The sequence below is a fragment of the Periplaneta americana genome, chromosome 5 (assembly GCF_040183065.1).
Source record: "Periplaneta americana isolate PAMFEO1 chromosome 5, P.americana_PAMFEO1_priV1, whole genome shotgun sequence".
In the NCBI taxonomy this organism is placed as follows: domain Eukaryota; kingdom Metazoa; phylum Arthropoda; class Insecta; order Blattodea; family Blattidae; genus Periplaneta; species Periplaneta americana.
In genome coordinates this window covers 191,762,911-191,789,235 of record NC_091121.1, presented here as the reverse complement: position 1 = coordinate 191,789,235, position 26,325 = coordinate 191,762,911, and the positions used below count along the sequence as shown (strand labels likewise).

At 36.5% G+C, this 26,325-nt stretch overlaps 1 protein-coding gene across 1 annotated transcript in view; it reads right to left on the bottom strand.

The window, feature by feature from the left end:
- LOC138700459 (endothelin-converting enzyme 1-like) overlaps positions 1-25,408 on the bottom strand; it is a 44,876-nt gene extending 19,468 nt beyond the window's left edge. Inside the window, exons 1-7 of the mRNA XM_069827071.1 lie at positions 25,281-25,408; positions 22,364-22,488; positions 22,174-22,233; positions 16,688-16,849; positions 10,496-10,579; positions 8,617-8,825; positions 5,582-5,923 (exon numbers count right to left, since the gene is read on the bottom strand). Of these exons, the coding sequence (XP_069683172.1) occupies positions 5,582-5,923; positions 8,617-8,825; positions 10,496-10,579; positions 16,688-16,849; positions 22,174-22,233; positions 22,364-22,488; positions 25,281-25,408 (1,110 nt within the window). The remainder of the gene's footprint in view (positions 1-5,581; positions 5,924-8,616; positions 8,826-10,495; positions 10,580-16,687; positions 16,850-22,173; positions 22,234-22,363; positions 22,489-25,280) is intronic.
- Positions 25,409-26,325: the final 917 nt, after the last annotated feature.

Below are 26,325 nucleotides of genomic sequence, written 5' to 3'. Positions count from 1 at the left end.
TTGTCAAGTTATATTACATGTGTTTTTCTGTTTCTTTTTTTTTGCTCTTGTGTGTTATTTATTGGTTTGAATTAAGTTACTTAATGTATTTAATAAACTGTCCTTATGAATTTTATGTTATATTATTGACTAAGACCACATCGTACACGAGTTTACGGAAGTGGCTAGAAACATTTTTGTTTTATAAATTTAATTTGTACTCGCTAGCTAGTTAAATAAATAAAATAGCACTAGTTGAAATGGGTAGAGTGCATAGAGCAGGCATGTCAACTGATACCCACAGGAGCAAGCGCGCGCTTTAGAGCCCAGGAGAGCCTGAGCGCTTTACAGCGGAAAGGAAAGAGACAGACGAAAGAGTGATATATGCCGCTTGGTCGAGCTGTATTCAGGGATGGCCAGCACTGGTTCAATAGATAAAGGGAAGAGAACTTATTAAAACTGTATCCATGTTAATTTTTAGATTTGCCTGAGAAGTATAAGTGCATTATAAGAATGTAAGTTTTAATTTTAATGCTAATTTTTCACAAGTTTGTTTTTTTTTTTTTATTCAAAAGAAATATTTTCTCAACTTTTCGTATAGAAAAGTGAAATTTTCAGGTATAGGCCTATTTATTTAGTAGCCTTACAGAATGTTTTCGTAAATCTAATATACCGTATATACGTATTACTGAAGGTAGTGTATTGAAAATTTTGAAAATATTCGCATGGAAATTGTTTGTAAGGAAATGAATTAACAAAGTAACTGCTGTTACATCATAAGCAAAAGATACGTGTCCATGTGTTGTAAAAATGTCAGCTCTATAGCTTCAGCAGATTTCGAGAAAATAATTTAATATTCTTATGATAGGAAGTTACTCACAAATGAGGGGGTCAGAAGCAAAGGAATACAAGTGACATTTCTAAGAACATGAGTTAAGTGCATCTAGCGCAAGTTACACATTTAAAATTTTAGTGGCAGAGGGATACATCTTTTAACCACACAACAAACTAAAATTGAAATAAAAAATTTCAAGGAATTTACGAAATCTTAAGCACTTTCAACCACATTTTCTCAAAAATAACCTAAGTGCACTTATATCCCTTTGCTTCTGACTCCCTCAAATATCACGTTAAAAACATAATGCGATAAGAGTTTTGTTATGTAATATTAGTTACACTTAAAACAGATACAGTACCTAGGTAACTTTGCTTTGTACTGTAATATTATTTTGATTAGTTTATTCATTACTTTCGTAAGGCTAAAGATACCATCAATATAAATTCCAACTTATCATGTCATACTCAATCTCTTTCTTCGGAATATCACTTTCTTTATGAATGATGTGTTTCATCCACTTAATACAGTATAATATTATACTACTATGGAATTTAAGTGAATATTCCTTCTTAACTCTCTATTATGTTATTAAGATTTAAAACACAAGTGCAATATTAAGAAATCAGTGTTAGTACTTTTGTTTTACAGACAATATAGATAATATTAAACAGAAAGAAGCCATATAAAAATAACGACATAAAATTTCACGTTCCGTTTGAAGTTTGTGCACCACTGTTTTCTTAATCCAACAGGCTGCTTATTCATATACACAACCCTTCCTCTTTCCATACTTAGCGCTTGCTGCCCGCGTACGACGTCAAGGTCAGAAAAATGGCTTGCTTTGACATCACTGGCATAGATGGTAAGGAACTCTGCTCCGTCGTGCACAAGGGATAGAGAGACAGCATACCAGCGTCGAATGCACGCTAGGGCAGTGTCTTGTCCGCGGGTATGAGACGCTATCCCGAGGGTGCAGTGTTCTGATGACCGCTGGTGTAAGCAGAACCAAGATCACTGCAAGCGGCGGAACTCGAGAACAACAGGCAAACGTTACGTTCTGACAAAAATTAGGCAAATCCACTAGCGAAACGTTTCAAATGATGAGGCATGTGTACGGTGAAGTAACCTTGGCAGCAGTCACACCACCGTTCTGCGCAGGGGAGAGAAAGTTTGGAGGATTATGAGAATGCTGTTCGGTCAAAAATGGTCCGAACTGAACGCAAGATCGAAGAAGTTGCAGGGTTGTGCATGCCAACCGCTCTTAATCGGTAGACGATCTGGCAGCAGTAGGGATTGACCATGGTACATGCCACAAAATTCTGTCTGATGACTACAGTCCGGATTTTTATGTAATATTGACCCTAGAAAAAGATAATTATCTTAAAAATGTGTACTATTGTGCGACATATATGTAGCATTAAAATTAAATACAGAGTGATTTCTATAGAACTAACACATTTCTTTCTTTCTTTATTTATTTGAAAACGAATGATGCTAGCCACAATTTATTGTACCTCAAATGTAGAGTATCTTTGGGAGAATACTAACCTATAGCAAATGTTGAAAATTCTTTATTTTTTTCGGCTAAAAATTCAATTAACGACCAGTTTTTAACGTCACATTAAGCAGGAGTTTTGATTCCCCGGAGCCCATTTTGTACTTCTTTATGTCTAAACGTTAGCGCCATAGGCCTATAGGATATTGGGCATGATACCATGGTACAAATTTTAATTATAGAAGTTTTTAAGTAAACATCAAAGTATTGTTCAGTGTATGTAACATGTGTGAACTCGGAATTTTTATGATTTTATTTTTCATTTTCTTATAATGTATTACAACCATAATGATAATAATAATAATAATAATAATAATAATAATAATAATAATAATAATAATAATAATAATAATAATATTACTGACGTGTTCTGAGTTGTAATACTCCACTGCACCTTTGTTTACATATACAGGGACATCATTGTATTTTTACTAACATTTCTAATATTAACCTGGCTATACTTCTGGATTAACGGTTGAGAACCAGAAACACCGTTTGCTACCCCCTTCCACGACTTGAGTTCGATGATACTGGCGTAAAATACAAACAAATCACTGTATTAGATATAGGAGGGAAGAAAAGTAGTTCATCCATTTACTTAAACTAGCAAATATCGCGATTTTGAGTTTGATAATTTTCATTAGGGTTTTCTTTAATCAAGATACAGTACAGTATTAACAATATGTGTTTTTACTCACGAACTGAGTTATCCATGCGAACGTTAATCATTATGCTGTGTATATTATACTGTCTACAGCACATTAGTTTACAATAAAAAGAATGAAGTTAAATTGAAAAATAATCATAATATGGATATTTAAACACATTTTTGGAAATGGTGGCCGTTCATTTCGATAGAGGCTTGAATTTTTTTTTGCATATTATCGCACTATAGACTATTGTACCTAATTCCAATTGCCAGTTTCGTCCTTCGTATTATTAACTTATGTTGAAATAATTCTGTACCTGCTCTATAAAAGAGTACCTTAGGTACTGTAAATTCAATCTTCACCTCTGCCCGATCCGAAAAGATAAAATTACTCAGACATGCTATCTACTATCCGTCCAAGTGGTTTTGTCGCATTATCATAGAAAGGAGGGAAATCACGTGGCAGTTAATTAACGAGGCCCTTTTATTTAACTTATTTTAAACAGTTGTATAATATTACGTAGACGTCCAATTTCTAACAGAAATTAATGTTTTCAGAAAAGAACTAAGACAGTCCAGCCACGAGCCTTTACAGACGTGCGAGCAGAAGTGGGTGGGGGAAACCGGGGTGCGACATATGCAAACGGACGACAGTATCTGTGCGAGAATATGATTCAATATTGAAAGCTCTTTCGTCGCTGGAAAACGCGAACATATTTCTGGAACGTACTATACTCACTAACTCACTACTGTTTACTTTGACTGAATACGCGGCCTTGGTTCTGTGTGGAGTACGGTTGAAAGTTTACTATTAGGGGGTGGAAGTGAAGTACACAGCGAATAGGGATTATATACTGGGTGTTCATTTCAAAGTGTGTCATGACGTCACTGTTGTTGGGTCACCGATTTGAAGCGAGTTTCAGCTGATATGTTAGAGAAGTTGCCTATTATTTAAGGCGTTCTTCAATCTGAACTTGAGAACGTGTACGGTATAACTTGAACGTCGTAGCAACAGATGGCGGTCTGTACGGTCTGTGTGCTACCATAACCTCTTTCGAACTGTGTTTTGCGCCGGCAAGTCGTACGCAGGGTATTTGTTATCATCGGTTGCGTACGGTAACATTCCACAACACAAATCAAATGCTCCGTGTTCATGTTGACCGTCGAAGTTAATGTTAACAAATACGTAAGTAATCGTCTTAACCCTCTCCCCATATCCCGACAGTACGTATTTCCAAACAGTTCACATTCCTGCCACTACCGGCGTTACCGTACGTATCGGCACGTACTCTTCAGAATGAACGCCGTACTTGCTAGCCAACTTCTCTGCCTCATAGATTATACACCTGAGCTGCGGAAGTGTAGGAAGATTGAATTCTCTAGGCTCATCAGCTAGCCACATGACGGCATACAGCGAGCCAAGACACATTTTGAACTGAACACCCAGTAGAATGGACACTGAGCGAATTTTCCTGTGTTTTGTGCGCCGGCGTTTAGTTCCACTTTTAAGCGCTAGAGGTTAGTGTAGTCGAGCACACACTAAGATAATAATTGAGTATAGAGTTGAGACACAAGATCCAAACATCGCCTATCTTATTGCATAATCCAGTAACGCTTTGCTTTAAATAAATTCAAGTTAACAGCTTTTCCTCATTTCTCAGTGACAAACTAATTGTAATAATAATTTTTTATATTTTATATATAATAAATTATATTACTTACTTATTGGCTTTTAAGGAACCCGGAGGTTCATTGCCGCCCTCACATAAGCACGCAATTGGTCCCTATCCTGAGCAAGATTAATCCAGTCTCTACCATCATATCCCACTTCCCTCAAATCCATTTTAATATTATCTTCCCACCTACGTCTCGGCCTCCCCAAAGGTCATAAATTATACTATAAAATTATATATATACATTATAAAATTATGTATAAAATTCGTTTTATATTTGTATACAATATAATATAGGTATATGGTTTTACTTCTCATAGGAGTTTTGTTTTTCCATTTTCAGCGCTATCATATCATTACATATTTTAATTGTTGTTGGGGTCAACGTCTCAACTCTCATTATAAAGGAACTCTAGAGTCTACACATTACAGTTAATTACGGATTTATTATTTCATCGGTCCAATTAATTTTATTTGAGTACATAATGTACCTAGATATATTAATGTATGTGTTATATTTCCGCTGTGTCGATTGCTAGCTGGTGTGATGTCAGCGCCAACTCCTGAGAGCAGGCAGAATTTCACGCTGAAACTGGTTTGAAGGTCATTGAAATCAGTCCTACTACATCAAAGGTACCGACGCGAAGTGTCCATACTATATAATACGCTGAAGTACATTAAAAAACTCAGGTACAATAAAAATTGAAGTAAAAATAAAATGATGTCCCTGTAGTATTGTATCATGTCCTCAAATGCCAACTCTTTGTATTTTTCAGGTATTATTTTTTATCCCGAAATAGAAATCATAATGACATTATATTCGAAATTTGTTACAACGACATCTGTGTATCAGACGCATAATTGAAGTTAGTTGACACGCAATGTACCTGATATAATTTAAGCTCCAAGAGCAGCGTCTTGATGGCTGCGACATGAAACTTCGTAATGTTCACTTCCTCCGATCCACCTCGCTCAAGCTCGAACAGCTGCATCATCCGGGCACGGTACAAGATCTCTCTTCTCACCAGCTCCTTCAGAGGTCTCTCTTCCTTCGTGGCGTAATACTGAGGGCCAGGTCCCACTATAAATTCCATTTCTTCATCTTCCCTTTCTTCTTCTTCTCTCGTTTCCTCGCTCTTCTTTCCATTCTCCTCCCCCTGGTCCTCTTCAGTTTCCTGCTTTTCCCGTTTCGCATTTTGCCTCTTCATAGAAATTCGTGGTGGAGTCACCTTTAGAGAATATAGGAGGATAGATTTACAACTTGAACACTTTTACCAACATCACCCCTACTAATACAAGGATCATTCAATAATTATTGGCAACAGTGTTTGTATGTGGCGCTATCAGCGGTAAATAATGCAAACTGATAACAATGAAAAAGAAGAGCATCTGATGTGTGTTATCTGTGCGTTTGAAGACAATAATCTCATTTTTAAGATATTTGTACTAAGTTTAATTTGTAGACTTATCTGTAGTGCTCTAAAATGTTCTCAGTCTTTGCATGTATGATTGAAAATTATTGTTAATATTTCACTATTAAGGTCGCTACTAATTTATCAATATACACATATATTTAAAAATTATAATTTCAAAACTATTAATTCTTATGGCACCAAATTTTGTACAGATGATAGTATTGTAGACATATTTAAGTAGTTTAAAAATTAATACATTTTGGATGAAAATTGTTGAAGTTTTAAAAATCACATAAGCAACCCCTTAAAAGACGTGTTTTGTAAATATAAAAATGTTTAAAATGATTATAATATAGCCCACAGTACATATAGACATTTTGTGTAAATTTTCCCAAAATCACTATCACCATAACCATCACCACTTGTCACCATCGTTGCTATTGTCATCGCTATCACCATTATACAGGGCTAGTTAAAAGTCCCTCAACACCTAAATAAGTTTTGAAGCATACGGTTCAGTGACATGAAACTTGGTATGTGGGGATAACCATATACTAAGAACTCAATAATGGTATTATCGAGTTTATTCTACTTCCGGTTTAACCGGAAGTAACTCCAACTCTCTTATTTAAAATGGAACACCCAATATATTTTTTTCTTTTTGAACAGTGCTCGGTAATACCATTATTGAGTTCTTTGTATATGGTTATCCTCACATACCAAGTTTCATATCACTGAACCGTATGCTTCAAAAGTTATTTAGGTGGTGCGTTTATTATTTTAATATTCGATACACTTTTCTATTTCCTTCACTTAGCAACACTGAATTTGTACAGACGTATCAAGTGTGGGTAATTTTTGAAAAGCTCTTAATGAGCACTATTCAAAAATAATAAAAATATATATATTGGGTGTTCGATTTAAAATAACAGAGTTGGAGTTACTTCCGGTTAAATCGGAAGTAAAAAAAACTCGGTAATACCATTATTGAGTTCTTAGTATATGGTTGTTCTCGCATACCAAGTTTCATATCACTGAATCGTATGCTTCAAAAGTTATTTAGGTGGTGCGTTTATTATTTTAATATTCGATACACTTTTCTGTTTTCTTGACTTAGTAACACTGAATTTGTACAGACGTATCAAGTATGGGTAATTTTTGAAAAGCTCTTAATGAGCACTATTCAAAAATAAAAAAAATATATCGGATGTTCCATTTAAAATAAGAGAGTCGGAGTTACTTCCGGTGAAACCGGAAGTAGAAAAACTCGGTAATACCATTATTGAGTTCTTAGTATATGGTTGTACTCGCATACCAAGTTTCATATCACTGAACAGTATGCTTCAAAAGTTATTTAGGTGGTGCGTTTATTATTTTAATATTCGATACACTTTTCTGTTTTCTTGACTTAGCAACACTGAATTTGTACAGACGTATCAAGTATGGGTAATTTTTGAAAAGCTCTTAATGAGCACTATTCAAAAATAAAAAAAATATATCGGATGTTCCATTTAAAATAAGAGAGTCGGAGTTACTTCCGGTGAAACCGGAAGTAGAAAAACTCGGTAATACCATTATTGAGTTCTTAGTATATGGTTGTCTTCACATACCAAGTTTTATGTCACTGAACCACATGCTTCAACAGTAATATGCGTTACAAGAGCGGTATGTTGAAGTTTTCATGTTCGAGGAAAAGTTTGAAAAAGCGGAACGTAGTTGAGCTTTTTTCATTTCCGAGAATTGAAAGAAAACATACCGCTCGTGTATCGTACATTATTTTGTGCGAAGATCGTTTATTACATACCTGAAAGAGGAATTTCTAATTAGTTGCAATGAAATCTCCATCTTGGTTTCTGTTCAATGACGGCAAATTTGCAAAACAAAAATATCTATCTTCAACATTGTTGCTTTAAAATGTTTTCTGTGTTTACTATACTCCAGCAGGCTGTGATATACGTCTGTCTTTTTTTTTCCCCAGTCTATGATGAGTCTGGAATCTTGTTGATTTTTTCACGGCTTCCTTAATGTTACTTGCATCACGAATGCAGTAACTTTAGTGGAGTTGTAGAGTTTACTTAATTTTTGCAAATATTTAAAAACAATAATTAACAGTGCAGTTTAGGTAAAATTGCAGCGGTAAGTTTCCAATTTATAATTATTACTATATTGAACGTCTCTAAAAATAATATGTTAAAAGCCTAAAGCAGTAAAATCAATATGTCACTTAAGCGGTAAGAAGAGGGAAATTGTTATGTGTGTTAGGTTGGGAATACTGAATGTGGAATTTTAGACTTATCGCGGATTGGTTTTGTGCGGAAACCAAGCAAATACGCACGATCTCGCACAAAAGTTATTTAGGTGGTGCGGGACTTTTAACTAACCCTATATAATACGCTGCAATCTCAATATAATATACATTTTTTCTTAAACACAAATAAATAAGAAAGAATCACTTCTCGAACCTCTGTCCTTATACATGTGAGTCAACACACAGTTCTGCTACTCACCAAGAGAAGTCTGCGTGTTTCATTGTGTGGATCCAGCCCCACTCCCAAGCTGAAAATGATCTTATCGATGGTGAGGTGGTACTGTATGAGAGCCATGGTTCTGGTGAGGTTGAAATTTCTTACTGAGTCTTCATCGGGCAACTTGCCTGGCAGGCCTAACATTTCCAGCGTGTCTATCATAGGCTTCACGCTCAGGCTCTCCAAATGGTCTGTAAGCAGAGAAGTGAAATGTTTCAAAATAAGATATTCATTACTTCAATTATTCAAAAATTCTAAACACAAAACTTCAAGCTCATTCAGAGAGGTTTATGATGGAAACACAAAATGGATTCCGGAAAGGCCGCTCATCCATAGGCCCAACATTTTGCTTCAAATTATTAATAGAAAACAGAATTTAATTTAAACACTTATTTGTTATTCATTGATTATGAAAAAGATTCTGATTGCATAAAAAGAGAGCAGGGTCATTCCAAGCAAAAAAGTATGTTTTTGAATCATGATGTCCCAAAAGTTAAAAATATTTTAGTAGGTTATTTTGCATGTTCTAAATATGAATTTTAAGCAATACTATATTTATATCTTTCATAGCTTGGCAGAAATCATTATTTAAAATATTGGTTTAACAAAGAACACGGTTTCATTCATTGAAGTTTTCTTACTGTGTAAAGGAAGATGGAAAAATCATTTCAATCCAATTCGAAAAAAGAAGAGCCTTGTTTATAAATGCCCTTAAAATGAAAAAAAATAGACTATATAATTTTTTGAATAGTTACCCACCTTAAAATAATTTAAAAAAAATATAGAACTCAAAATGCAATTCATTTTTACAGACGAAAAAAACGTGTATTCAATTTTTAGGGTATATTGATTCCACTGTGAAAATTTCAGAATGGAGACTTAAATAACATCTCAGGTTATTTAGCGTCTGAATGAAATGAAGATGATAATGCCTGTGAATTGAGTCCGAGGTCCAGCACCGAAAGTTACCCAGCATTTGCTCAAATTGGGTCGAGGGAAAACCCCAGAAAAAACCTCAACCAGGTAACTTGTCCCGACCGGGATTCGAACCCGGGCCACCTGGTTTCGCGGCCAGAAGCGCTAACCGTTACTCCACAGGTGTGGACTCCAAGACATGGAGAATGACAGAGGTTTTCATAGTGACAAGTCGGGGATTACTTATAAGTTAGGCTGAAGAAAAGTGTTGATATCAGGGTAAATAATTCCTATATACATTGCTTACAAAATGCATCGTGTTATCTTGCACAATTATCTATGTTAACTTCCACTTTGAATGTAAATCAATGTTGCATTAGAATAGAAAAACATCTCTAAATTATTAAACCTATTTTAGTCTGGAACACTGTATACAGGTCAACAGGAAGAAATGTGGAACAAGTAAGAACATTTTTTTATTTTATTGGGTTATTTTACGATGCTGTATCAACATCTCAGGTTATTTAGCGTCTGAATGAAATGAAGGTGATAATGCCGGTGAAATGAGTCCGGGGTCCAGCACCGAAAGTTACCCAGCATTTGCTCGTATTGGGTTGAGGAAAAACCCCGGGAAAAACCTCAACCAGGTAACTTTCCCCGACCGGGATTCGAACCCGGGCCACCTGGTTTCGCGGCCAGACGCGCTGACCGTTACTCCACAGGTGTGGACATGATGGAATCATGAAAGATCTCTGAAAACTGAACAAATAGGGATGATTTAAGTCATGATGTTGATGATTATGAAATGTTTACACACTGTTACTGTTTCAATAATTCTCTATTACATGCAAAACAGTTTCAAATTAATACCTGACATCCCCCAAATATTTGCATAAACTTCTTAAGATTCATTTTAAAGACATTATTACAAATTCTGGTTACGAACCTATAGCCATACAGGAATTGTAGAGCTCTCGAGCTTGTTTGACAGGTAATGGATCGCTAGGGCTGTTATTAGCTTCCAGAATATCTGAAAATGAGATTATTGTTGTCAATACAAAAACACTTCTAAACATCTACCGCATGCTATTGAAGATTTAAAGAATAATATTTGAGCTGAAATTCTACGAATTCCGCATAACAAATGATAGACAATATTAAGCGGAGATTTTGGATTTGATGACATCATTTTCAAGACGTGACTATATAACATTGTAACTTGCTGTTGTGTGTGTAATGAATACAACTTTTCAATCTGAGCGTTCTTTTTCAAATAGCAGATCGTCTGATTACTTCTGTCTACTTTATATTGCATCTGTTAACTTAATGATATCTCAACAGAGACCGCAGAGAATTTAAGGAGAGAACATAATTTATTCATAAAAAGTTTATTGTAAACTGTTGTATTGTATTGTATTGTATTTATTAACATTCCATGGTATTCATACATGCTTACAGCTAGAATATGGAACAAGTCAAAAAACTTAATACTATTATAAAATCTTAATTTATAGTCACAGCCTAGATGAAATATATACAGACGAGATTTACAATATAGTCTACTAGTACAACACATAGTTTTAGTATCAATTTCAGGAAGTGTTATTGAATGTCATGAATTCACTTACAGAATAGAAGGCGTGAGAAATTAGGTACTTCTTTAATTTGGCCCTAAATAATTTTAAGTTTTGAGTTTCATTTTTTATATCGATATGGAGGCTATTAAAAATTTTTACTGTCATATAACGCACTTCTTTTTGATAGCACGATAGACTTGCCGATGGAGTATGAAAGTCATTTTTTGACGTGTATTTATGCTGTGAACTGTTGAATTAGTTAAAAAGTTTTCACGATTACATACGAGGAAGACTATTAATGAAAAGATATACTGACAAGCCATGGGCATTATTTGTAGTTTTTTGAAAATAGTCCTACACGATTCCCTAGATTTGGCATCTACTATTATTCAAATTACTGTTTATGTAATAGAAATATACTGTTACTATCTGTGGAATTTCCCCAGAATATTATTCCAAAACTCATTACTGAGTGAAAATATGCAAAGTATATTGTTTTTAAGGTATCTTCTATCTTTACTATCTTTTGCATAGATCTAATAGCAAAACAAGCTGAATTTAGTTTGGGGGTAATTTCTTTAATATGATTTTTCCAATTTAACACATTATCGAATTTTAAGCCAAGAAATTTGGTTGTTGTTGTTTCTAATAGGGATCTATTGTTAATTATTGCGCTAGAAATTTGCGAGGTTGAATTTGGACAGGATTTAAATTGAATTATGTTAGTTTTGTTACAATTTAATATTAATTTATTGACTGAGAACCAGTCACATATTTTGAAGAGAATTTCCTCTGTTGAAGATTGGAATGTGTTGGAGTTATTGACTGTAATTACTATACTTGTGTCATCTGCAAATAATATGGGATGACCTACATCTTTTATAAGGGGGGCAAGATCATTTATAAACACTAGAAAAAGTAGGGGACCTAATAATGATCCTTGAGGAATTCCATTATTAATTACAATACGAGAGTTGTTTGAAAAGCTCATAGCCTGAGATAGAAATTAAACTTGGATTATTCTGAAACAATCTTTATTTCTGAACAAAATCCCCCCTGAGATTCGCACACCTGGTCCACAATGCTGCTATACCCTCCTTCTACACAGATTCCACAAGATCTACATAATAGCTTTCTGCTGCAGCGATAGCCTCATTTGACGGAAAACGAAACGCGCTGAGAACGCAAGGCGGCTATCGACGGTACTGTTGAACTTCACCAGGAACTGAGTGAACTATCCCTGCAGCGCGATTTTATGCTACATTTTGTATACGGCTAACTTGATTTCACTGGGTCGATGACTAAACGCTGAAATATAGTGATGCTGTTTGTGATGGTGATAATAATCATGTAGATAATAGTGAAAGTAGTGACGTTATGATTATATTATAATAATAATATGCTAATGGTGATTAATGATTATAATAGCAATAATAGTGATAAGAATGTGAAATAATGATTGTGACGCTGGAATTGCTGGCGATGAGAGTATGCAATGATGATTGTGATAGGGGTATTGGTCCCGATGAGAGTATGCAATGATGATTGTGATGGGATATTGGTCTCCATGAGAGTATGCAATGATGATTGTGTTGGGGTATTGGTCTCGATGAGAGTATGCAATGATGATTGTGATGGAGTATTGTTGCCTATGAGAGTATGCAATGATGATTGTGTTGGGGTATTGTTCCCGATGAGAGTATGCAATGATGTTTGTGATGGGGTATTGGTCTCGATGAGAGTATGCAATGATGATTATGATGGGGTATTGGTCTCGATGAGAGTATGCAATGATGATTGTGTTGGGGTATTGGTCTCGATAAGAGTATGCAATGAAGAATGTGATGGGGTATTGGTCCCGATGAGAGTATGCAATGATGATTGTGATGGGGTATTGGTCTCGATGAGAGTATGCAATGATGATTGTGTTGGGGTATTGGTCTCGATAAGAGTATGCAATGAAGATTGTGATGGGGTATTGTTCCCGATGAGAGTATGCAATGATGATTGTGTTGCGGTATTGTTCTCGATGAGAGTATGCAATGATGATTGTGATAGGGGTATTGTTCCCGATGAGAGTATGCAATGATGATTGTGTTGGGGTATTGTTCTCGATGAGAGTATGCAATGATGATTGTGTTGGGGTACTGGTCTCGATGAGAGTATGCAATGATGATTGTGATAGCGGTATTGGTCTCGATGAGAGTATGCAATGATGATTGTGATGGGATATTGGTCTCGATGAGAGTATGCAATGATGATTGTGATGGGATATTTGTCTCATGAGAGTATGCAATGATGATTGTGTTGGGGTGTTGGTCTCGATGAGAGTATGCAATGATGATTGTGATGGGGTATTGGTCCCGATGAGAGTATGCAATGATGATTGTGTTGGGGTATTGTTCCCGATGAGAGTATGCAATGATGATTGTGATGGGGTATTGGTCTTGATGAGAGTATGCAATGATGATTGTGTTGGGGTATTGTTCTCGATGAGAGTGTGCAATGATGATTGTGATGGGGTATTGGTCTCGATGAGAGTATGCAATGATGATTGTGTTGGGGTATTGGTCTCGATGAGAGTATGCAATGATGATTGTGATGGGGTATTGGTTCCGATGAGAGTATGCAATGATGATTGTGTTGGGGTATTGTTCCCGATGAGAGTATGCAATGATGATTGTGTTGGGGTATTGTTCTCGATGAGAGTATGCAATGATGATTGTGTTGGGGTATTGTTCCCGATGAGAGTATGCAATGATGATTGTGTTGGGGTATTGGTCTCGATGAGAGTATGCAATGATGATTGTGTTGGGGTATTGTTCCCGATGAGAGTATGCAATGATGATTGTGATAGGGGTATTGGTCTCGATGAGAGTATGCAATGATGATTGTGTTGGGGTATTGTTCTCCATGACAGTATGCAATGATGATTGTGTTGGGGTATTGGTCTCGATGAGAGAATTCAATGATGATTGTGATGGGATATTGTTCTCCATGACAGTATGCAATGATGATTGTGATAGGGATATTGTTCTCGATGAGATTATGCAATGATGATTGTGATAGGGGTATTGTTCTCGATGAGTGTATGCAATGATGATTGTGATAGCGGTATTGTTCTCGATGAAAGTATGCAATGATGATTGTGATAGGGGTATTGGTCTCGATGAGAGTATGCAATGATGATTGTGATAGCGGTATTGTTCTCGATGAGAGTATGCAATGATGATTGTGATAGGGGTATTGTTCTCGATGAGAGTATGCAATGATGATTGTGATAGGGGTATTGGTCTCGATGAGTGTATGCAATGATGATTGTGATAGCGGTATTGTTCTCGATGAAAGTATGCAATGATGATTGTGATAGGGGTATTGGTCTCGATGAGAGTATGCAATGATGATTGTGATAGCGGTATTGTTCTCGATGAGAGTATGCAATGATGATTGTGATAGGGGTGTTGTTCTCGATGAGAGTATGCAATGATGATTGTGATAGGGGTATTGTTCTCGATGAGAGTATGCAATGATGATTGTGATAGGGATATTGTTCTCGATGAGAGTATACAATGATGATTGTGATAGGGGTATTGTTCTCGATGAGAGTATGCAATGATGATTGTAATAGGGGTATTGTTCTCGATGAGAGTATGCAATGATGATTGTGATAGGGGTATTGTTCCCGATGAGAGTATGCAATGATGATTGTAATAGGGGTATTGTTCCCGATGAGAGTATGCAATGATGATTGTGATAGGGGTATTGTTCCCGATGAGAGTATGCAATGATGATTGTGATAGGGGTATTGTTCTCGATGAGAGTATGCAATGATGATTGTAATAGGGGTATTGTTTCCGATGAGAGTATGCAATGATGATTGTGATAGGGGTATTGTTCTCGATGAGAGTATGCAATGATGATTGTGATAGGGGTATTGGTCTCGATGAGAGTATGCAATGATGATTGTGATAGGGGTATTGGTCTCGATGAGAGTATGCAATGATGATTGTGATAGGGGTATTGGTCTCGATGAGAGTATGCAATGATGATTGTAATAGGGGTATTGGTCGCGATGAGAGTATGCAATGATGATTGTGATAGGGGTATTGGTCCCGATGAGAGTATGCAATGATGATTGTAATAGGGGTATTGGTCGCGATGAGAGTATGCAATGATGATTGTGATAGGGGTATTGTTCTCGATGAGTGTATGCAATGATGATTGTGATAGCGGTATTGTTCTCGATGAAAGTATGCAATGATGATTGTGATAGGGGTATTGGTCTCGATGAGAGTATGCAATGATGATTGTGATAGGGGTATTGTTCTCGATGAGAGTATGCAATGATGATTGTGATAGGGGTATTGGTCTCGATGAGTGTATGCAATGATGATTGTGATAGCGGTATTGTTCTCGATGAAAGTATGCAATGATGATTGTGATAGGGGTATTGGTCTCGATGAGAGTATGCAATGATGATTGTGATAGCGGTATTGTTCTCGATGAGAGTATGCAATGATGATTGTGATAGGGGTATTGTTCTCGATGAGAGTATGCAATGATGATTGTGATAGGGGTATTGTTCTCGATGAGAGTATGCAATGATGATTGTGATAGGGGTATTGTTCTCGATGAGAGTATGCAATGATGATTGTGATAGGGGTATTGTTCTCGATGAGAGTATGCAATGATGATTGTGATAGGGGTATTGTTCTCGATGAGAGTATGCAATGATGATTGTAATAGGGGTATTGTTCTCGATGAGAGTATGCAATGATGATTGTGATAGGGGTATTGTTCCCGATGAGAGTATGCAATGATGATTGTGATAGGGGTATTGGTCTCGATGAGAGTATGCAATGATGATTGTGATAGGGGTATTGGTCTCGATGAGAATATGGAGTGATGATTGTGTTGGGTGTATTAGTATCGATGAGAGTATGCAATGATGATTATGGTAGTGGTGGCGATTATAGTAGCGAGTATCTATGTAATGATGATTGTAGTGCTGATGATGATATATGTAAGGTTAGTGATGATAGATTGTGATATCGTCGCCTGAATGCAAGAACTAGGCAACTTGATTTTTCATATCTTGTGACATCGCCTATTTACTTATTTATTACACTAAGGAATATGTCTCGTTCTCTTTTACCTATTTGTTATATTGCAAAACAGATGTCGCTGGTATCGTTCGATCAGTTACCTAGATCCTGGATTACTTTTTGTGCGATTTTTGCTATGCTATAAAAGAGGTAACTAAAAAAGGCAAATTTCGAGTTACCTAGTTCTTGCGTTCAGGCGACGATATGGAATTGTGGTGTTTATTGTTGTTGTAGCTTTGCCGCTTTCGTTTTGTTGTTGTTGTTGGCGGCGGCGGCGGTGGTGGTGGTGGTGGTGGTGGTGGTGGTGGTGATGGTGGTGGTGTTGGTGGTGGTGGTGATGGTTGTGGTGGTGGTAATGTAACATCAAGTAACAAACAGTAATTTTATATATGATCAGGAATGAAGGAAAGGCTGAATACTACCGACAGTACGTTACAAATAATAAGTTCGGCTCACCTTGAATTTCGAGGGCCAGGCTGTGCCGCGCCTCTGTGAAGCGGGAGGCCTCCAGTTCATCTCCGTACAGCGGGTGCTCGTGTACCCAGTTACCACAAGCGAACGTGTAGAAATCCTCACAGGGATTCGTATTGCTGTCCATGGCTTTCACTATGCGATAAGCTGCAGAAAACACTTTAGTAACTAATCAACTTTAAATAAACAACAATTTCCACGGCTCACATCTGACGAATCTACTCAAATTTGTAGCAAACAAAGACGGACTTGGGCAAGTTCTATCGAAGTATTCTCATTTCCATTTTACCCATAATTCATTACCATACTAGAGAATTTTCGCACCCTGGTCGCCCGCTAAGCGTTTAACGCTATGTTGACGTCAGTAGTGACGTATTTGGTGACGTATATTCATGTTCGTTAAAACTTCGGAAAGAATCGTACGGAATCGATGCACGTATTTCTTTCAGCGTATTCCGAATCTCACCGGACCGGTGGACAACAATGACGTCACGCTGCACGAAATAGGAACAAAACTGCTGGAAGGATCAATGGCTGTCATGGCGACTGTATAAGTTGTTGTCTGTGCTACGCTAGCAAAATTTTGCGAAATTGTCGTACTGCCATCTCGTCCAAAGAAAAGAGAGCATAAACAACTTATTTCTTGAACCGGTAGTAATAACTGGTCCGTTGACATGTTCGCTCATAAGCCATTAACATATTGTTTTTACGTTGTGCTCATTACAAACAATACAGCAGAACACACCGCCATGACACAACAGTGCACGATGTCATTCGTCTGCTAATTCCCGCCCTGTACAAGAACCAATCAGATTCACTGATGGAGGCTGCCACCACCTCTGCAAGCTGATGGCACCGGTGCGACACCGGTGGAGCATAAGTGACGCCATCGGTGAAATTCGGAACACCGTGATGCCATCAGATTGCTCAGCGCTGAGATTCGGAATACGCTCTTTAACAATTTAGCGTAAGGCTCTATTATACGACATTTTCCGTTCAGTTAAATTATTTGTCATGTCGTATCTCCTATGATAATCAATCGCGCTACAATTTTTTTAATTGATAGCTCAATGTCTAAGAAAAGCATAAAAAAATCGAAATGAAAATCTTTTTTAAAAAATGAGAAAAAATACTAACTTCGATGTGATATGTTCAGAATAGACATGTACAGCTTCAAAAGTTGGTAAGCGGCAAACGTTTTCATTTTTCAGGTTATAATGGGGGGAGGGTGAAATCGAAAGAAATGTTGAGAAAGAATAGAAATTACTTTATGCTCGACCATGCCGAAATGTAGTAATTATACATCTGGTAGCAGTACTTTAATGCATGTAATTAAAGTACACCTACTCATTAAAGTACAGGTTTTTTCAGCCAATGACAAGTCAGCTTACAGGTGTTCAGCCAATAACAAGTTAGCTATGTACCGTTATAAAACCGCAAGTATCGATTATTCTCGGATATGCAATCGAAAGAGAATTAGCGAAAAGTCACGGAGGCTGGAAATCCAATACTGTCGCAGAAGGTTATGTTCTGTTACTATAATAATTAGCATTAATTGTAAATAATATTCAAATAAATTCAATTTGTCATCTCGTTTTTCAATGTCGAATTCAATAATCAAGGTTATACCAAGTTTAACGGGATTACACAAGGTCAATGACATTATTGTTCCTCGGAAAAAATCAATACTTTCGCGTCTGCGCACATCTCACAATTCACGACCTAGAACAAGGTCACTTCCGATCTTGTCAGATACAAATAAAATGTATACATCTGAATAATTTCAAGTTAGAAATATGGTCGAGCATAAAAAGTCGTATGAAACTCACCTATAATGTTAATTAAGAAGCTCGTATGAAAATTATGAAACGAGCGCAAGCGAGTTTCATAAACATCCATACTCGCTTCTTAATTACTATCATTATAGGCTCGTTGCATAATGTACTATTTAAAAGTGGCCGCTATTCAAAATCTTTACTGGTTTCCAAGTTATGGCGAGTTAAACAAAGGAACTGTTTGGCTTGGCGGAGTAGTCATGCCCTAAAAACGTGAAGAATATATATGCATTTATGCCGTAAAAAATAGATAAATATGCTACAAAATATGCATTATCAGTCTGAGATCATTTTAACAGAATGATAAGGTATAGGTAACTTACGTTTAGTCTATGGATTCTGAAGTGCTTGCCTCATTGCTGAATGCTCCATTTATGCTGTTACAGTTCACAACTAAGCAGTGACGTATGTTTTTTGATGTCAATCTTCGCCTGTTGTCTCTCAGCATAGCTTTGTAGCGCGAAAAACTTCGTTCTACGTCACAAGAAGCAAGAAGGCTTGCATAAAAGCTGTGAGCTGTTCTATAGAAAGTTTTGTTGGTTTTTGGGGTGTTTTTCCTTCGAGAATATCTTGAATTTCTTTAAGTTGATAATAGGCAGGGTTTTTGGAAAGAATATTTGTTGTTTTCTCGTTCACTTTATCTCCTACATTTCCTATAACTGATGTTAAACTGGATATTGTTCTATCGAAATCTGCTAAAGACTGCAGTAAAGGAATACCAATTGCTAATCTCCTACATTTCCTATAACTGATGTTAAACTGGATATTGTTCTATCGAAATCTGCTAAAGACTGCAGTAAAGGAATACCAATTGCTAACTTGAGAGGCTCCCTATGAGGGCGTCATCGTTACGTTCAAAATTCATAAACATAAATTAGTCGTGTTTACGAGTTATACACTTTTAAAAATGAGGGAAAGACAAATAAACATACATAATATGCAGTTTCCCTCATAAATGTTAAAATATGATGCTTTTATAAATAAAGGCAATATATGCACTTTTATGCACAATAAAAGTAATATCATTGTATTCAGAAATTTGTGATTCATGTAGATAAACTTTCAGCATATTCACACAACGATAGAGAACAAATATGCAAATGCATGAACTTCCTTTCCCTACTCATGACTCAACCTTTTGTATAATGAAATCTCAATAAACAATTCTTTTATGCTTGTACTTCTGATTGCATATGATGGTAGTGGTGATAATGATAATGATGATGATATTGATTAATGGAGCACTGATTCAATGCCGGAAGAAAACGGAAGTACCCGGTGAAAACCTATAGAAGGAGGGAAAACCTCATCTTCCAACAGATTTAGGAAACAGTAGAATGAAAAGTTCTGAAGATAGCCCATAACAGGCTGAAACTAGTCAACAAGGTACTGTACCGTATATTTAGCACGCGAAAATAATATAATAGGCCTGCATATTGCATATTACAAAGTGATAGAGTGTTAAAAGTTGTGTAATCAAGATGTATATGGAAAAGTTAATGCAAAAAGCCATAAAACAAATTCGAGAAAAGACGTGAGAGACGATTCATCTGGATTCAGTATTACTGTTGGGAAAACGCCTTCTAATGAAGATGCTGAATGCTTGTTGTGTGCTTTCCTTGCTTTGAAATTTTGTTAATCTTGTAACTTGTTAATATTATTCGATATTTTCATTCATTCATTTAGTGTTCTGCCCAAGGGCAGGTTTTTCACTGCAAACCCAGATTCCTCCAATATTTCCTATTTTCTGCCTTCCTTTTCGTTTCCTCATATGATCCATATATCTTAAAGTCATCTATGATCTGATATCTTGTTCTACCCCGAACTCTTCTCCCGTTCACCATTCCTTTGAGTGCATCCTTCAGTAGGCAGTTTCTTCTCAACCAGTGACCTTTTCCTCTTCCTGATCAGTTTCAGCATCATTCCTTCTTCACCCACTATTTCCAACACAGGTTCATTTCTTATTCCTTCCGTTCACTTCACACGTTCCATTCTTCTTCATATCCACATTTCAAATGCTTCTATTCGCTTCTCTTCACTTCGTCGTAATGTCCATGTTTCCGCCCCCATACAATGCTACACTCCATACAAAGCACTTCACTAGTAACTTCCTTTGTTCTTTTTCCAGAGGTCCGCAGAAAATGCTCTTTTTTCTATTAAAAGCTTCCTTGGCCATTGCTATCCTCCTTTTGACTTCCTGGCTGCAGCTCATGTTACTGCTTATAGTACAACTCAAGTATTTGAAGCTGTCCACTTGCTCTACTGCCTCATTTAGAATTCGCAAGTTTATCTTCTGTATTTTTCTTCCTATGACCATGCTCTTCGTCTTATTTGCATTTATCTTCATCCCATACCGCTCACAGCTGTCATTTAGCTCCAGTAGCATATTCTTTAGTATCATTTCCTCTTGTACCTCCGTTTTCAGGAAGGAAATATGTTAGATTTTGAGGTAGTTATTTTTAAACAAACATTTTGTAATATCTTACGAACTTAAAAGTCCGGTGTATCATTCACAGGGACATTCAGCAATAAACAGGACGATACTTTACGTTCAGTATTCAAAACATGTAGGCTACGTAGGTTACACAACGAAAAAACAAATTAGTATTCCATATTTGTAATATTTTCTCTAAGAATAATAATAATAATAATAATAATAATAATAATAATAATAATAATAATAATAGTAATAGTAAGAGTAGTATGTATGTATGTATTTATTCACACTGCAATGGGTATATACCCGGTGGCAGTGGTAACTAATTACACTCAATAATGACAATAATAAACTTATTAATTAAAAATACAATTAATAATAATACTAATAATTAATACTAACAATAATGAATAATAATAATAATACTAATAATAGCAACAACAACAACAACAACAACAACAACAACAACAACAACAGGGAATATACTAAATTAAATGAAATAAATATAATTTGTATCTTAAACCTGAGATCGAACTAAAACCCACGAGTATGATATGTTCATATCTGCACAAGTACCTTTCAACATTACACTCATTTCGCTGTCAACTCACTCACTGCACTGGAAGTACGACACATTTCACTGATTCTATCCTGATTTCACTAACACTTCAAAAACATTTCACTGTTCAAATTCTTTGCACTGCCACTATAAACTATAAAGCTTCACTGACAGGAACACGTTTCACTTACACAGCACACTTCACTGACACGACATACTTCTTCACTGATACAACACACTTCACTGACACAACATAATTCTTCACTGATACAACACTTCAATAATAACATATCATGTACGCCCTTTAAATACTGTGTATAATTACCGTCTATTAGTAAGGTCCTTAAGCCTATTTTAAATACATTTTTGGTTGTTGGTAAAGCCTTTAGTAAGTCTGCAGGTAAAGCATTCCAGTCCCTGATAGTACGATTGAGAAAAGAAAACTTTCCAGTGTCCGTCCTCTGCCTTCTTTCCCTCAATTTATATGAGTGGTCGTTCCTTGAAGAGTAATTTGGTGGCTGCAACATATTTTTTATTTCTCTCCAGGCAGGCAGTAATAATAATAATAATAATAATAATAATAATAATAATAATAATAATAATAATAATAATAATGAAGTTATAAAAACTTATTCCATACCTGATGCTAGACATTCCTTTGTACGACACACTTCCTCAGGTTCTGCTATCTTTTTTGGTGCTGAAAATTGTAAAAAAAGTACGCAATGTGATTTTCAGCAGTAGAATTTTGTAATAAAATGTAACATAGAATTATTTGTTCGAGTTGCCCAGCCCTAGTTCACGCGTATTTGAAATGTTCATGTACTCACGCCATACAACGCATACACAGAGAAGAGCCACAGCCAAGGCGGTGACCACTGCTACCAACACAATAAAAATAATCCTCCTACGCCTCTCTCTCAGCAACCTCTTCTTAGATTTCTTCCGACGAAGGCTGTGACAGAAAAATTGGACATAGTCACTAGCTATAGCTCAAAGTGGAAACACTAGCAACATCTAAAAAAAAAAAAAAATTAATTTCTCACAAGCCAACATTCTCATGGTGGCAGTTAAAAAAGTTATTTTTTTTTCTTCTACCGTGTTAATAATATCAAAACAAGTGCTTATACAGATTTGGCCATTCGAGCGCGATTACAAGGGCTGTCCCGAAAGTAAGTTTCGCTGGGGCCGTTTACAGAAAGAAAACACAATTTCATGGAAAGATTTATCGGAAAGATACAGCAATTGTTGAACTATTTTTGAAAATTTCTCCACTGCAATTGAGACATTTGTCATACCATGGGATCAACAGAGAGATGCAGACGGCTGTCACACACTGGTTCCGATCCAGGCGGCAGTCTTCTACGACACAGGGATACAAAAGTTGTAATCAGAAACACCCCAGTTAAAATGGTTAGCATTTTCTTTCCTTGTCCACTAGAGTTTTAGTGGAAAACGCTACCAGTTCACAAGATTTTAATTTAATTTTCTGATAGCCTACGCAATGTAGAAAAATATTTCACGTAAAAGACAATGAAAATTTTACACGAATCTCAGGTTATCCGTAACAATTACTTGTGATATATATATATATATATATATATATATATATATATATATATATATATATATATATATATATATATGAATAGGGACAGGATTTTTATGTAATAACAAGGTGTGAAATATGTACATATTTATGTAAGAAAAATAAGCTGAACATGTACCAAAGTATGTAAAATCACGAAAATATTTAATATCAATATCTGCGCTGGTTTGTATTCTTAAGCCTAGATATTTGCAGTCTGGTACAAGTTTTAATTTTCTGTTCTTCATGACGATTTCTACTGTTTCTGGTGCTCTTCCGCCGTTTCTGAGTATCATCATTTCTTCTTGTCCACATTTATATCAAATTTGTTTCTATTGCACCATTTTACCATGATGTTTATTGTTTCCTGTAACTTTGTAAGGTCTTTAGACCCCACTACTATGTCGTCCGCTTATGCGTATGAGATTGATTTTTACAATACAGGGTAGTTGTATGAGAAAGGTTGCCTTTTGTTCACTCATATTTACAGTGGGCGGTAAGGGGTGAGTGCCTCTTTTACTTCCTGGAAATTAGATGTTATGTTTCGTCCCGAAATATATCCTTTCTCGGGTAGGTAAAGAGGCTTATTTCAAATTGTAAACTTCCCCAGCAGCAGTTTTCTTTTTCCTTTTAAAGAAGTAAAAATGAATAAAACCCCTAAATATGTAGATTTATGTAATACCAAGCCATAACATGTAATGTGGTGTAAATATGTAAAAATATGTAGTATCAAATTTTAATATACGGGGGGGGAATCCAGGAAATAACGACCGTTTTGTTGTAATAATTAAAAAATATATATTTATCTGAAAAAACAAAGTCTGTTACATAACTGAAGCTTCCTTTACTTCTCTACATAATCACCACCTACATTTAAACATTTGTCGTATCTGTTCACTAGCTTTAGAATTCCCGTGTTATACTCCTCTGCCGCCAGTTCATTAAGCCAGGTGTTCACTGTCTTCTTCAACTCTTCATCACTTCCAAAACGCGTACCACCCAGAAAGTCTTTCAGCTTAGTGAAAAGGTGAAAATCGCTAGGAGCAAGGTCTGGACTAGTATAGGGCGGATGATCAAAGATTTCCCAACCGAATTGATCCAGCAATTCTCGAGTTGAAGCAGCAGTGTGCGGGCGGGCGTTGTCGTGAAGAAGCACAACTCCTCTCGAAAGCATTCCTCGCCTCTTATTTTGGATGGCTCGCATTGATCGTAGTGCCTTTTGGCATGAAATCCAGCAAAAGAACACCTTTGCGATCCCAAAAGACAGTAGCCATGTCGGGTCTGTTTGAATTTTCTCGGTTTCTTGGGTGATGAGGGATGATGCACTGACGTGATTGGCGCTTGGTCTCTGGGGTGTTGTGAGACACCCAGGTCTCATCACCAGTCACAATTTGATCAAGAAAGGCGCCTCCATCTGTGTGATATCGCATCAAGAATGTCAATGCTGAGGCCATTCTCTGAGTTTTGTGTTGGTCACTCAGTTGCCGTGGAACACATCGTGCACAGATTTTGTGGTAGCCAAGATGTTGCGACACAATTTCACCAAGCAAAGAACGAGAAATGTCAGGAAAGACAATATGCAATTCGTCGAGTGATGTGCGCCTGTCTTGCAAGATTCTGTCGTTCACTTTAGTCTTCAGGTCTTCTGTGATGAGTGATGGGTGTCCGGGTCGAGTTTCATCGTGGACATTTGTTCGCCCATTGTTGAACATTTCGCACCATTTTCTCACATTTCTTTCATTCATTACAGTATCACCATACACTTCTTTCAATTGCCGGTAAATTTCTGCAGGTTTCAAACGTCGTGCATTCAAAAATCGAATCACACTCCTCACCTCACAGTCGGCGGGATTATCAATCACGTCGTTCATTTTGAAGTAACACAAAATGCATAATGGCGACTTGTTGCAACCAGCACTCACAACATTATGAGGACACATGTTAAGGAAGCCAGTTGACCTTCAAACAAGGAAGGGGAGTCAGCTGCGCGGCGGGTATGCGCGAACGGTCGTTATTTCCTGGATCCCCCTCGTATTAGCCTAATGGTAATTACAAGATTCGCAAAGATTTGTTATTTATATACGGTTAGATTCAAAGGAGTATAATATGTAATTGCATAAAAATCCGGTCCCTATTATGAATGACTGTAGAATGCTTACGCCGCTTTCCGGGTGTTGACGGCTACTAGATGTTGGCTGCTTTCTGTAACGGCGACGTTCAATGACGGGAGGGCTCTGCCCCCCACTGCGGCTGCGGCAGCAGTGCTGCCAGGTCCTGACTGAGGCATTTCTCCCAATCTCCAAAGTACTGGAAACAGTATACATGTCTGGCCTAGGGTACGGTACGTAATTCTTAAAACTTTTCGCGACCTGCATCGCTCTGGTTTTCAAAATATTACCACCAGAGCTAGGAAATTGGTATCAAGATCGTTAAGTTGTGTGAGCTTGGACTAATTAAAAGTATTAACGCATCTCTCAATATCAGTGAACCAGAACGACAAACACGTACAACCGGGTGGTAATCAAACATGTGCTCGAATTGTCCACGGCTTTAGAACAAGAAAATAATAAACGAATAGCCTAATATTTAAAAATAGTACATTATGCAACGAGCCTATAGTAGTAGTAGTAGTGTTTATTTATTTAACCTGGTAGATATAAGGCCGTCAGGCCTTCTCTGCCCCTCTACCAGGAGATTCCAACTATAATCTATACTAATAATAAATCCGTAGCCGAAATTTTTATGGTAATTTTCGATTTTCCAAAAATAATTGGTCCTGACATATATAATTAACCACCCTGAAACCGAAAATCGCTTTTTTGAATTTTTTTTGTATGTCTGTCTGTCTGTTTGTTACCTTTTCACGCGATAATGGCTGAACGGATTTCGATGAAAATTGGAATATAAATTAAGTTCGTTGTAACTTAGATTTTAGGCTATACGGCATTCAAAATACATTATTTAAAAGGGGGGTTATAAGGGGGCCTGAATTAAATAAATCGAAATATCTCGCTTATTATTGATTTTTATGAAAAAATGTTACATAACAAAAGTTTCTTTAAAAATAATGTGCGATAAGTTTTATTCCTTGAAAAATTTTGATAGGACTGATATTTAATGAGACAAATAAGTTTTAAAATTAAAATAACTGCCATCCAAGGCCGTGTAATGAATTAAAAAACAAATGACTTCGTCTATAAGGGG